General features: G+C 40.0%; 1 protein-coding gene across 4 annotated transcripts in view; it reads left to right on the top strand.

Annotated features, from left to right (window-relative positions):
• Positions 1-550: 550 nt before the first annotated feature.
• Positions 551-15,051, top strand: part of pdlim2 (PDZ and LIM domain 2 (mystique)) — a 31,538-nt gene continuing 17,037 nt past the window's right edge. Inside the window, exons 1-7 of one of the 4 annotated variants that reach the window (XM_085180382.1) lie at positions 554-920; positions 5,774-5,837; positions 7,092-7,223; positions 9,061-9,212; positions 11,705-11,768; positions 12,221-12,372; positions 13,423-13,486. In XM_085180382.1, the coding sequence (XP_085036508.1) occupies positions 7,131-7,223; positions 9,061-9,212; positions 11,705-11,768; positions 12,221-12,372; positions 13,423-13,486 (525 nt within the window). In that variant the 5' untranslated portion in view covers positions 554-920; positions 5,774-5,837; positions 7,092-7,130. Of the gene's footprint in view, positions 921-2,625; positions 2,760-5,773; positions 5,838-7,091; positions 7,224-9,060; positions 9,213-11,704; positions 11,769-12,220; positions 12,373-13,422; positions 13,487-15,051 lie in introns of all 4 variants that reach the window. The other 3 variants (XM_085180383.1, XM_085180384.1, XM_085180381.1) reach the window with 3 other exon arrangements.

Genomic DNA, 15,051 nt, shown 5'->3' with positions numbered 1-15,051 from the left:
AAAAACGCAACACTCATCCTTTAAGGTAGGTGGGACTTTTTTTTTTAATCCTTGGGTAAATCATAGGTCCGATTTAAGTGCCTTAGATAAGTAAATTAAAAACAACAACATTTTTTTTTAAAGTGGTCAGATACAAGGTATGGACTTAAAAACGTTTAAACAACAACAACAACAACAAAAAACACCCAATGTCCAATAAAAAAAAAATGGAAAAACTCTCAGAAAGCCTGGAGAACTAGTCAAAGTCTGGCTGCTTAGAAACAATGTATTAGGGGAAAAAAGGATGGCTCGCGACTTTTGCACAGCGTCTCCCTCAACATTAAAGCAGTCCAAAGAAGCTGCTTGTGATTCTAAGTTTAACCGAAGCGACAGACTCACCGCTAACGTGAACCAGCGACCTGTTCAGTCTCAGGTGAAAGCCATGACACTCAACTAGCTGCTTCGAGTGGGCGCGCGTGCCGTTGTGCTCTGCTCCGTCAGCAGGTGGCGCGTGAACACACACAGCGCAACCACCGTGTCTTGTTTCGGGGTTTTTTTTTTTAAACAAATGATTCAATTATCATTGCGGTACACTCCTCTGCACTCCTCTCGCCTGCTCCTCCTTGATGCGACACGCCCTGGGCCGGTAACCATGTCATCGTTTTTATTTTGGGAACGGCACATGGCTTCTCGAGCTCATACCGTCACTGTTACAACTACGCGCGTCGTCACAAGTGGTGTTCACGCGTGCCATCCTCTCATCTGACTCAACACTCCAGAGACACAGACTCGGCGGGAGTAGCAGTGGAGCTTTTCTGTTTCATGTTTGCGATTTGGTGACTGGAGTGAGCTGTGACCTGTCTTGTATTTTTTTTTTTTCAATTTATTTTTTTTTCCAAACAGGTGGGAAAAGAACCTTAAAGCCCACTACATTCCGTTTGGTAAGTGGCTACAGCGACCTGAACAATTTAAACGGCTCTAAAGCCTTGTAGCTAATTAATTTCATTCACGCAGCTTAATTGTGACTTTCAATACTCCTATTTTTCGGGGGTGCGGTTTTCCCCCTTCTGTTGCAGTGTTTGATTTATAAAACGTGACTCATTATGAGTTTAAATTTGTCATTAGGTATCTGTTGTATGGAAATCTTAGATAATATGAGGTAGAGTAACACACAGGGTTTATATGCAAAAGTATATTAAAGTTAAAAGTGCACGGTACCAATGTGTGAGCTGTTGTAAGTAATGATTCATGATCCGAGTGGAAAGTGGAAATCAGTGTAACACAATAGATGAGCCTAAAGCCACAATGTGCATGTTTCCAGCACCTACTGTAGATTTTCCATCCCTCTTGAGTTCAGAGAAGCAGATTTTTTTTTCAGCAGTCATGCTGATTTGTGGAGAGGCTGAACCAGGTGCAACCTCAGGAAGCTCTAAGTCAGTATTTATGTCACATTAGCCGGCTGCTGGTGCTATTATCTTCCCTCTCACTTCACTTAAAGTGGTTTTAAAATGACCTGGCTGTGTGAGCGGATGAGAGGGTGAAACTGCTGAGGAGTGCAATCCAGAACAGTCACAGTGAAACAATCGTGTTTTCAAATCTCCATTGCCTGCTGTCTGTATACTTTAACCTTTCTGATTGTGTCTGCCTGCCTTTCATGTGCCTGCTCTTTATACTTTTCCTCTCACTGTTCGGTTTGTTTGGATGGTTTTGCTTTATTTGAGAGAACTCTCTGACAGGATAAAGCCATCCAGAAACCCAGAAACGGTCCACTGTAATTTTGTACCAAAGCAGCAGCTTTTTAAGAAAACACACAGAAAGGGCCAGGTCATTACTTCTAACTCGGAAAGATATGTTGTTTGTTTTTTTTACGATCGCACTGAGGTTTTAACGGAGCCGAAGTAACATTTTCTTCTTCTTTTTTCGCCTACTTTCTGAGTTTTAATCCTCCTGCCTTGCTGTAACTTTGATTTTTGTTCAACTCAGATGAAGATGCATGCAGGAAGTCGTTTTATCTTTGGTCTGAAAGATAAGTGTGGGTTGTTTTTTGTTGCAGAAGTTTGTTTTACAGTTTTAACTGAGCCGGAGCCAGAGTGGTGGTTTAGACTGTTATTTATTTCACTTTACACCAAGATTTATGAGCCGCAGGATGTTCAGCTTTCTCAAAGGTTCTCAGTTGCCTCGGTACCTTTGGCATGCAAAGAGCACCACAGTTGTTGGTGTGAGGAGCCAGAAGGTGAAAGCAAAGGATGTGGTGAACCCGTTTGATTGCTGAAAATCTGCAAGTGAAAATGTAAAAATGCAAAGAGCAATAATAAAAAGGGACAAGTACAGCCAGTGCCACAGTATTTGTTTCAGTTCTGTTAGCTGTATCAGTGCTGCCACAAAGTAATGAATGCATTTTATTAGATGCTACATTGCATTAAGCAACACTTTTAAGACCATAATAATGTGAGATCTAATCCACTAGCAGCATCCACCCTTGAAAGTTGTCTTATTGAAAAGGGAGTAAGACATTTTTCAGGTGTGTTTCAGTCCACAACTATTTTGGTGACACATCGTAGCCATATGCAACAATGCAGAAAATCACCAACCAACACCCCATTTGACATCACATGTTATTGTTTGATATTCTCTTCATCTCCTTAGTGATTGCTGCTATATATCTGACCAGATGGGTGTGATGTGCAGAATGTGCTGAATGCTACTGCTTTCGACTTATTGGAGGGAGAGGCTTGCCACTGCATTCTTTTCCTTTTTATTCAGTGGGTGTGTGTGTCCAGGTAGGTGCCAACCTGTCAGTGTACTTTGTGACACAGGTTGCAGACTGCATCGCTGACATGAGATTGTGGAAAGTTCACATTGGTGCACGGTGACCTGTGAGAGTTTTGACAAGTGTGTGATTCATACCAGGAATATTTCCCTGAAGCCACAGAAGTTCTTTTAAGAGAAAGCGTTCCTTCACATTAAAGAGCTTTCAGTTGAATGTGTGTGTCTGCTATTGTTAATTTCGCTCCAGTGGATTTTGGCACAGCTTTGACAGAAGAAAAACTGTCTCACTTAAGCACTCTAGTGATAAAAGAAAGTTATAGAGCCAAAGTAGGTGCTCAGTTTTGGCTGTCAGACATTTTACTGTACAGGGCTTTTAAGTTGGATCACCTAATGGCATATAGTTTACACGAATATTCGATTTCCAGTGCTGTACATATTGTAACAACTTGTTTTTCCAAAATATCCATTCCTTGAAATAAATGAGGTGTTAGTTCTCAGCTTTTTTTTATGCAAAATGATGGTAACTGTTTCCTGTTTTGGTGTTCACAGTTTGCTCTGTCTGCTTTGATTTAATGAATATGAATGCATCTGTAAATATGACTACTGGTTCCCATGCCAGTATCAAAATGGTGATCAAAGTTAATGACTTACCCTTGATGAGTCATTGTAATACCACACTATGATTTCAGGCCTGTGTCAGCAAGTTTCATTCAGCCTCACTGCCCACAGCGACTTGTTGCTTACAACAAAATAGACTGCATATCAGTTGATGTTAATGTCTTTACACTGAAACCTGCATGTGTCTGATTTATCATCAGACACTGATAAAGACAGCTACAGTCCTGCAAGACTTTGCTCTCAGAACACAAGCTCAGTGTGGCAAACATAAGCTACGTGTAACAGATTAGTTTCATGATGTATGTCATACAGTAACTAATATTTTATTTTTATAATGTAAAAAGCAGCAGTATCTATTGGTAATATCAGAAATGTTTTATACAAATGATACATTTTAAAACTACTTTACATTAAACCCTGAAGGCATTGTACAGGTACAGCCAATGAATCTTGACTCTGACATTGTGAAAGGCCTATTCTGCCCCTTTGTACTGCTTGTAACCGTTTTTGCCTGTAGAGAGCACCACTCATAGAGATTGCAAGTACCCAGAAGCCTTTAACATATAAATCATAACATCAGTTTCCTAAAGTGCTACCTGATGATAGCCAGTTTTCTTGTTTTGTCTTAAACAACAATGTAAAACCTCAAGATGTCTGGTTTATTGCTGGATAGTGCAGCAATGTTTAGTAGCAGTTGTTAGACAAACTTTAATGTACTTCTTGGGGGTATGAACTGATCTTCCACACACTTTCAAATTCTTTTTCTTTTCATGTAATAATCTTAATCAAAACTTAAGTTAATGAACATTTAAGTGCTAAAAAAAGTAGTAGAAACGATGACGGCTGCATTTAGGAATGTGAGGCAGAAAGAATTATGTGACCACACCATGTGGTTTGTTAATTTGAGGGGAAAAAGAAAAGGAATGTGAAGCATTCAGTAGGATGTGGACATTACTTTGTGTTGCTACCTGTTTGCAGTGACAGAAAGTGATTAATAAAACTTTGGGTTGTAGTTTATGTTGATGACTATGCTTGTTATCTACGAGTGAGACAGAATCCCACCAGTAACAGCCATCAATTTGTCAAACACCTGTTTAACAAAAAAGCTGTGATGAACATTTTAAACTACTCTGAATACCCCTGGTCCACTTGATGATGCTGGTGTGCTCCATATGGAGCCTATAATGCTAATTGGCAAATTGGTATAAATGGCCAGGAATTTCATGAAACTAATCAGTTGTTAGAATGAAAATTAGTTGTATTGTTGCAGACTTTGAACTGGCCCTTCTTAAAACATAATTTTTACCAACATGTCTCATTGACTGTGACATTTGATACAGTAGTGTTGTACTGGAATACAATAATTCTTGCTGGGTGCATGCTATGCAGTTTGAGTTTGTTCAGAAAATTATGTAGCAACAGGCCGTACGCAGTTAAGTTGTAAACACGTCTATTGTATTAATTGGAGGTGAGAGGGATCGCTTTCTATTCTCATGCACACTTCCAGCTCTTTGTGGCCGGTGCTGAACTACAAGCTATAGAAATAGCTTCATAACTAGAATTCTTTTCATTGTGTTGGGCGTATTGAATTGTGCTGCAAAAACTGGCCTGGCAGCAATAGCAGTGAGATGTCACCAGAAGAGAACTTACCTTTATGTGTGCTGTCACCTTCCCAGCAGTAATTTCATGGACTAGAGACATTTCATTAAATTGTGTTCAGCAACACAGCCTCTTTAAAAGCTCATCAGTGACCAATTAAACGCAGCACATGACGAGTGTGCCACTTTTCTTCACCACGACAATGTGGTGTCATCCATCTCCACTGCCCCCAGACTTTCACCATACTTTCCCTTTCCACCACAAGCATTTTTATGATGCAAACAGTGAATGTTTACACAGAGAATTAGCAGGTTTCTCGGACGATAATGGCCTCTCTATAGGAGTAGCTGTAGAGACTTATGGAACTAATTGACACCCCCGAAGGCTGGGAAAGTTTTGGACAGCAGCTCTCTGTCATTATCACTACTGCACTTATTTCTGGCCACAGCAATTAAGAGATACTAATGATGGAGAGCCCGCTAATTGGCCCAGACTGTAACTGGGTCTGCATTGCTTGTTCCAAACTTTTGTGGAATGTGCGGACCATGAAGTGGGCCAGTGTTTGGAGGGATTCAGGGGAGTAGCATGGCTGCTGTCCTAGATCCACTTTACTTGGTCTATGATTTCTCATTGTCCTGTCTGTTTGTCATATTTTCACAATCTGTGATAAGTGCATTATGCAATCACTAGCAGTATTTGTTTACTTTTTTTTTATGGGGACCTTGAGTAACATCGCTTAAGATGAAAATTGATGTAGTACAGTGTATAACGTACTATAGTTGGCTCATATCTGTGTCTTTTTTTTAAGACCTTATCAGAAGATTTGCTGATACAGTCACAGTGTGCAATCAGAGGTGCTAAAGACTGTGCAGGTCAGCATACATCACACTCTGTCACTGAAAAGAATTACTGTTGTTAAAGAGTTGTCATAAAAACATCCATAATGTTATTATAGAAAAATGACAGTCAACAATAAAGTGTAATTTCTGTGTTTATTTCCAGAAGCTTCCTCTTAGAATGAGCCTTGTGTTATGAGTTGAGTAGCAGAGAATAAAAAAAGAGATGGTACTTGGTGTTTATTTTTTCTGCTCGATAGCAGCGGTCTATACTTAAAATAGCTTATTTCATGAGCTGCATGTAGAACTATATATTACTTGTTGCGCTAATGTCTTCACCACTTTTTCTCTGTGAGATGAGTTTCAGTGAGAAGCTGCAGCTGTGTGTGTGTTTTAGCAGTACGGGTGTTGATGCGTATATGACTGTAAGGGCTTATCTTTTCATCACATTATCACACTGCAGAGCTCTTTGTCTCCAGGTGAAGTCATTATACAGACAGGCTTCAGTCCATTAGCAGAGCCTCAGAAAACCTGCAGGTGAATCACGTCTTACCAGTAACATCAGCACAAGTATTTTAATGCTTTAAAAGGTATTCTGGGTTTATGCTCATGAATATTTCAGAAGTTGTGTAACTGATGATTAGTTAGTGCTAGGTTTTAATTACACTAGTGGAATCTACCCCAGTGTTTACTGAGATACCTATTCACATATAAAAACTGTTGGTTTTACCTGCAATAACCAATAGTTGCTATTAGTTACCCTTTAATACTTTGCTGTTATCGTCTTGTCTCTTTGTGTCAAAGTACACAGAGATACAATGAGAAGAATTCGATGTTTAATAATGTGTAAAGGGCACCCATACTAAATATGAAATCATACTGTACTCTAGAAAGTAATCAGTAACAGTTAACTATGAACTATAAGCACATTGCACTGTACACTGTGTTTCCTTAGTCTTCAAAGAGCACTTGGATTTAATGAAACTGTTTAACTTAACAAACGCTTTAGAAATGTTGGTCATGTGAATTTGGTCTCAGATTCTTTCCATTCTTATTTGATGTGGTTGGATAATCTATGTCAGAGAGGACTTAGACCAGTGAAAGAAGCTGTGCTGGAGATAAAGGCCATCTTGTGCAAATGATCGCTGTCCTCTCCTGTTGATTGTATTTTGAACCTGTCTCAGGCATGTGACTTTTTGAGATCATTAAGGCATGCACATGTTTAGGTCTGACATTTCTTATACCTGATGTTGTTTCTTTTATTTGTGTTTTTTTTTTTTTTTCTCCCAGAGTTTGGACAAGAGTGAAAAAGAAAGATCCGATCTCGCCATGGCACTAACAGTGAACCTGATTGGCCCTTCACCATGGGGCTTCAGAATATATGGAGGACGAGATTTCAAGAAGGCCATAACTGTATCAAAGGTATTCGCTGACAGCAGTCCTGACGCTGAACCCTGTCACACCTTATAATACCATACCCATGTTTTTTTTCAAAACACAGACTGGAATGCCATGTCATGCAGTCAACTTCCTACTTGCTACGCCTCTTTTCTTGTCTTTGTTTATGTCCGCTGTAACAGCATACCTATTTCCTTGACAACTGAACCCATTAGAATAGAATGGAAGTAGATTGCATTAGAAGGAAATCGCTGATTACAGTAGAAATGGAAGCTGAGGTGGGAGGTGAGAGGTTCCTGAGTTACAGCGACGTGTAAATGTGTGAGAATATGGATTGCCCTGTGAATCTGTGCACTTTAGCATGTGTGTTTTATTTTTACTGACAATATTTTCCCAGTTGGATGAAGTAGAAGAAGTGGAAACATTACTACTGTAAGCAGACATTCTGCAGTAAACACATCCAGGAAACTTGCTCAGACTAACTACATGCCAGAGACACCCTGTTCACCCGCACATCCTGGTGCTACATCACCATCTCAGCGTGCTTTTTTAAATTTTTTTTTTTTTTGGCCCTGTTCACTGAGCCTCCCCGCAGTCCATAAAGGATAAGTCATGACAGTGCCATGAAGAGGCATCCATGCTTCAAACAGCTGGAGGTTTAAGCTCCTTAAACTTCAAAAGCACTTTGTTTGGCCCCACTCAACAGCTTATGCTAGAAAAACTAGTCTTCTCATGAATAATGGGTCTGATTTTGTTAGTGCTATCCAGTAAACAACACCAGAGTGTTTACTTGTCTCAAATATCAAACGTATCCTGTGAAGTGACAAGAATTCCTTCTCAAACAACAACTTAATTACTGAAATTGGTTTGTAAAGTGTGTGTGAAACAGTCGGTCCCAAATCCCCAAACAGAGATGTAGGTTTAAGCCTCTGTAGTGGTTTGTGCTTGGCACAGAAATACCACGGATGCACTCTTTTTATTTCTGTTGGCCTGAAAGATAACGTGCCCTTGTTTTTCTTAAGCACAGATTTGGGAAAAGATCCCCCAGTTGATCTTAGTTTATGTGAAACCAGGCATGTCCCGATCAGAGAAGGCATGCAAAACTGTGGGTCACCACAGCAACCCTTAATTGCCTCTCAAGTTGGCCCACAGACATGGTACCTCTGCCTGGCTAAGTGGGCAAATGGCCTGTGACTGGCATTTACTCCACATACATTTGCCTCTAAAGAGGCAGCAGAGAGTGATAGGCTCTTTATTCATTTTGCTTTGCATTCTTTGTTTTATTGCCTCTCTCTGTTTTTAATTGTGAGGCAACACAGTTTGTGGCAAATGACATACTTTCTACTAAAGTTTAAGCTTCAGATTTAGTATGCCTGTGTGCTGGGTCACGGGGACCAAGCTGAGCGAGATCGTTTGGACCTTATATTTTGGCCCATTAGTGTGGAATTCCCTCTGATGTGGGGGCATGGTACTGACTCTGACACGTGGAGAGGCTGGTTGCAAAGGTCAGAGCAGTCAACCCATCGAGTACAGTCACACTAATGACTTCTCCCCAAGGGTGTCATGAATTCATCTGCTTGTGACCACTATTGGGAAATCCTGTGGTGTTTGTCGGCATTTACCGAGGGCTGACTTTTAGGGGTAGACATTTGGGTTAATTATGCAACAAAGTATGAAACAACTCTTCAGTGTCTTGTGTCATTTATTCATTTGTTGTGATGGAGGTCAGTCGATGTCGGGGTATACACACACTCATGGGATAAGTCAGAGATGTCTATGCTTGTTAGATAGCTTCCTAAAAAGTGTTGTTTTTAACACCTGGGGCTAGGACTAACCTGGAGCTCATGCCTTTGTTCAACAGGTCAATGAGGGCGGCAAGGCAGAGCAGGCAGCCCTGCAAGCCGGTGACATTATTTTGGAGATCAATGGAGAAAACACGGCTGATATGCTGAATGCAGAGGCCCAGACCAAGATCAAGAACTCCAAGACCTCTCTGCAGCTGGTGGTGGAGAGGTATGCTGACATGCAGATCTGAAGTAGGACTAACATTTGAGCTACAATGTCATTTTTTTTGTGAATATGTTTTATAGACATAAAATAAACAAATACTGTGCCATGCAATGCAACAACATGCAGGCTGCATAGTCCCACATAGAGTATCTTTTACGTCTCTAATTTTCTCTGTTTGTGCCAAGACCACAGTCTCCCTAGCTTCCATCTTTCTTTACACCATTTTTAAGCACTGTACAAACAAGTGATTATAATCAGGGGAAATGCCAGCATGTATGAGAGCCACCCTACTCCCTTCCCTGGTCTAATAAACTTTACTTTGAGATTTTCCTTGTTTGGATGACGGGAGTTGGGAACTAAGAAAAATCTTTCCCTTCAGTCGGAATTGCCCTTGGCTTGATTAAAGGTCCTCCCTGAAGTATTATTTGTTGTCACAGTTGCCTTCCAATCATTTTTTTAAAATCTTTGTTATTACACACACACACACACACACACACACTCACTCTTGCACCACATACTTCCTTTCTGGATGTCCTACGTCCATGTGAGTGAATTTTTCCCGTCTGACCACATGTCTCCTGCCAAGCCAGAAACAACAGTAATTCTCCTTCGCTGCCCAAGACAGTGCCACTCTGTCTGTTAGCTGTCAGTGGTTACACCGAAGCTTCTGTTTTTAATTTTACTCATTTAGCACTTCTGATCTTTGACTTATGTTCCGATGAGCTCTCTTGAGGATGGTAATTGAGTGGCACAAGTCTTTAATGTTTAATGAGTTCTTTTCTTAGCTGAGAGCACTCTCCTTCCAGCAGTGATGTGGGTGCCCACTGAAGGAAGCTGGCATCAGTCTGTACTCAGAAGTTTTGTTTTTAGCTGTGCCTGATGTTTTAAACTGAGATAGTGGTTTATTGTTGGTCAGTTCAACATCAGATTAATCCCAGACATAGCTAACTGAATATGTTTTCAACTGAAGGAGTAGCTACCCCATTTCAAATTTGATCCTTAAAACGTTATACATTTCTTTTATTTTTTTTTCCCTGCTGGATGATGTTGACCCTTTTCTTTATGGAGCTAGCTTTCAGAGCACCTTTTGCTTTATTGTGCAGTAGTTTTCTTCTAATTTCCAGCCTTTTTAAAGTAAAAATGATAAATGTATAAATCCAGGTTGTATGCCGGATTTATATATTTATTTATCTTTATAGGGAAAAGGGTAATGTGATATCAACACACAAAAATCAGCTCTTGTTTATTGCCGGTTTCAATCCTTTTCAAATCAAGTTGTAGATGAAGTGTTTTTGGTTCATTTTCTCAGAGTGGTATTCCAAAAATTCACATTTTGAATTTCCAGATGTGAAGGCTGTTCGGATGCTGATTTTGGGTCAGTTTTACATCTCTGTGGTTCAGAATCACACATTGTTACCACTAATAATTCTTCTGTAAATGAGACCTGTTAACCAAGCGCATTGGTTACAGCCTAAATACTCATCTGACTTCTTACCGTCCGTAGGCCACAGCTTCCTCTGATGTTTGATATGCATGCTACAAAGTGGAAGTAATGAGTTTTTCAGGCCTACAATATTAATATCCTTCCTATGGGAAGAAATGTCTTACAGGGACTGGATCAGTTTTTGTGTTCTTGCCATCTCTTCTCCACACAGTATGTGGAGCCAGAGCCACTAGAGGTGTGTTTCTGGGTGATTTACCACAGGCATCCAGGCCTTCCTGTGTGCCTCATTACCTCAAGCTCAAGCAAGAGGCAGGCAGCTTCTGGCCCTGCAGCCAGGGGGGCATTGTGTGTTTGCATTGGCGCTTCCACTACCCACATTTTCCCCTCCAGCTTCAGTGATAGACTTGCTCATAATGTATCTTCTGTTCAAGAAAGAAAAACAACAGTTGAAAAGCTGCAGAGAGCTCAAGAGAATATTTTGTAAAGAAGGCTCTGCAGTAATCTTAAAGATTCATGACAACATAATGGTGGACACTTGGCAGGGCACTGACACTTTTTTTTTTTATTATAATTGATTATTTCTCATTGCTTTGGCTCTTTCTCGATCAAAATAGATTTTTTTCTTTTCTCCATGTTTGTTGGAGAATGAAAGTCGGCAGTCCTATATAAAGTTGCACGATATCCCGTGTTGATGCTGTTCCTGTATCATTATAATAAAATTAGTCCGGGTCAGCATTGCAACAGACCATGGATGTCAATGCATTCGGTTAACAGGTAATTCTTGGCTGATGCTACAAGCATGAGTAATCGTAAAATAGTTATTATACTGGATAAATTAATCAAGAAAACACTGGAAACGTTTACAATTTGTAAGGGGGTTTTATGTAAACAAAGACATCTTTTCTTTTTTCCCCACTTTACAAAGTTAAGGCATCACAGTGTGTTATTGGTCACTTGCAGTAAACCAGTATTATTATTATGATGCAGGAATGCAAAAGTTGATCAGATACACCTATAAAGTCATTTGATCTGCTGTTCTCTCTCTTTCAAGACCTGAAACTCCCGGCGTTGGACAAACCAACGGCACTCCTGAACAGCTCATTGGACGTTTCAAGGTCAGTGCTGAAGCTACGGAGAACTTCAACATATTTGATGTCCCGCAATCAAAGCAAATAATCAAATCTGGACAGAATAATATCCATAATTGTCATGTTTTCTTTTTTCTGTATATTCAAGTCATGTTGGTTTACTTGTAAAAATGTAAACGAATCTTGACAGTACATGCATCACACATCTGTTTACAAGTCTGTTTTTCTGTCCACAAATAGCCGTAAAACCTTAAATTATTTTTAGTACTTGTATTTTACTGAGGTCATACTGGGTGTAAGAGCTCATCAAACAATATGTAGTGATAGTAAAGATGACATGTTTTTGTGGTGACATTTCTCACAAGTACCTCTGTTGATCCTTTTACAGCTTGCATGGCCAAAACACAGGATTAAAGATCAAGTCATGTTCAGCTGAGTCTAATGTAGTAACATTTCTCTGATGTGATGTATTTTTTTAGGAAACAGTAAAACTGAATCAAGATGAGAATCAAAACTATAGCGAGTACACCATCTCCAGCCCTGTGTCACGATCTCCAGGACCGTACTCAACAGATCATCCTGCCAGCCCCGATACAAGGATGGAGATGGTGACACCAACCATCAACAAGAGGTAGTGCACTCGTGCTTTTCAAATCACTGTGATACTTTATGTTTAAGCAAGTCCACTTTTCATACTTTTTGACATGCAAAGTTGTGTAGTTTAAAGAATTCTCTGCAGAGAAACATGAGTTACAGTTTTCTCCTGTAACATTAGAGACACAAAAAAGCATTTCCCTAAGCGTTAGCGGTCTAAAAAAGGAGGTTTTTAGAGCTCCACATTTCAGGTGCATGTTTTTTTGTTGTTGTTTCTTTTTCTTTTTTCTTTCCAAAAATCCAACCGTTCACTTCCTAAATAGGCTTGTATCTGGACAAAAGGTCTGCAGCAAGTGGTCTCTTGACCCAACAACAGGCAAGCCAATAGGTATGGGAATAACAGACAGAAAGTGGAGCCATGGGATTGTGCTGTAGTAACAAAGGATATGCACAGGATATCACATTCCTCCGTTTGCATTCACGTTAACAAAAGGCAGAATGTGGAACATTCACCGCGGTTTTGTCTGCACTCGGACGTTTGTTGAACAACCTTTAATAAGCCATATTTCAAACTCGATTTCCTCCCTTGCATGCACTGGTAAAGTTTCCTGCCCAGGACTTGATTTAAGTATTAATATAATTTTTTGTTTTTGTTTGTTTTTGGGGGGGGGGGGGTTGCCTCATAAGCTATTAAATCTGTATTTTGTAATGTAGTCCTATTGATTTATTAAATAGAATAAACTCTTTGCCACAGTAACTTGTAATGTGTATAAGGAAATAAAGTGCATAGATCATTCACAACAGTCATAAAAAAACAATATAGCCAGGGTGAGATGGTCATAGAGTTTGTGTTATTATTATGATATTATTAGCCTTTTTGAGGCAGCGGGAACTATGAAGCCACAATAATATCACAATAGCGTAATACATACTGAGATAATAAAGCCGCCACGTGCTACAGTAAAATATACGCAGTACAGAAGAATCTCTGACGACTGACGCGTGTCTCTGTGTGAATTGTGGCCAACCTAAAAGCATAAGTGCTTATGACTGATATCTTTTTTCTTTTCTTGTCCATATGTTACAGTTTTCAGCTCCGCTCAAGGTCACCAGAGGAGAGAAATACAAGACTGTCAGGACTCGTGTCACAGGTTGGTTGAAGTGTTTTTGTTGAAGGTTTTCAGCAGTCTGCCTTACACGTAGGAGTTATTGACTTTTGTTCAGTCATTCTTTTTTCTACCTTGCAAATAATGAAGCACAATTTCTGTAATAAAGAGCACTTAATTAGATGGAGACGGTGGTTGCTAAGTAACTTAAAATTACTGTCTTCAAAACACAGTTTGTGGGTGTCCTTTTTTGTTTTACGGTATTTGTGAGTCAGAATCATTATTTGCGTGTCCAGGCTTGAAAGCCATAGATTTTCCTGGACTGTCGTTCATCTGTAGCTGCAGTTTTAGGCTGCAGTTCACACAGACACTACACCTGAAGATTTTTGTCCACTGTGTATTACTGTGTGGAGAGTATTTATTTTGACTGGGCTAGTCCAGTCCGCTAGAATGACTTATCTGAAGCCTCAGCCTTCCCATTTGAATTGTTTGTTTCTGATGCCACAGAAGGTGCCCTTGAATAGGTTTGCGGACAGTGTACTGACTGTGCACTTAACCGTAAAGGCAGGAAACTGATAAGGTTTGGCATTTTTATAGCAGGGTGTGTACAAACTACAAAGGTCAGCGTTCAAAATATCTGGCATTAAGATGAACAACCGTCTGGAGCTGCTTCATTCAAAGCCTGGGCCAAGAAAAAAAGCTATTGCTTTCCTTCAGAACAATGGCCATAACCTTTAGTTGTCAAAAATGGAGACTTATTAATCTCAATAGGCTGTAAGATATGGAGAGATGTAAAACACAGACTTATCTGTAAGTATGCTGTGTCCATTCCCCATTCCAGCAACAGAACCAAAACCGGGGGACTAGAGCGTCTGGAAAGACTTCCGTGAAGTAAAGAGAGAAAATGTTGTGGGAAAGTTCATCATAAGCTATTTCAGCTATGCCTCCATACTTAGTTACATGCATGGGTCCCACTGAAGACGAAACATGTGAAATGACAGAACAGGAAAAAACATTCGAGACCTTTTGTAGTGCCACAAGGAATTCCATCCATTTTTATAACTCTGGACATTACATAACGTTAGATAAATATGCAGAGGTTTGAACTTCAAAACATTGGAGCATTCCTCCTGAGAGGCAGCTGCGTGAGGCAGTCCAGTTTAAAGGTTTTCCTTCAAGTTTGAGATTCTTCGTCACTTCCTTGAAGGCCAGTGGCTCATGTTGGGGTACTCTTGGTTGTTTAGACACCAGGAGAACCACTCTAGCTAATATTTAGCTAATATCAATTTAGTGTAACTAATTTTGACAACTGAATTCCACAGTTTGCTACAGTAAACCTATACGAGGTTAAAGCTTTATTAATTCCTAAAAACACTGTAGGCCACTTTGACATATCAGTTCACTTTATTTTATTTTTTTTTTGGGGGGGGGGCATTTACAACCATGTTCTGAAACTGACTGTGGAGTTCCACTGTGGTGACCTGAAAACCATGGTGCAGTAAACTGGAAGTTGGCTAGCCCAAAACACATTAGGAGCTGTATTGTGGCTCAAAGCTCCATTGGCAAGCTCTTAGGAATGAACACACGCCTGTTGGGACAGCCTCACATGT

This window comes from Neolamprologus multifasciatus, chromosome 12 (genome assembly GCF_963576455.1).
Source record: "Neolamprologus multifasciatus chromosome 12, fNeoMul1.2, whole genome shotgun sequence".
In the NCBI taxonomy this organism is placed as follows: Eukaryota; Metazoa; Chordata; class Actinopteri; order Cichliformes; family Cichlidae; genus Neolamprologus; species Neolamprologus multifasciatus.
This window is presented reverse-complemented; position numbering and strand designations above follow the sequence as displayed.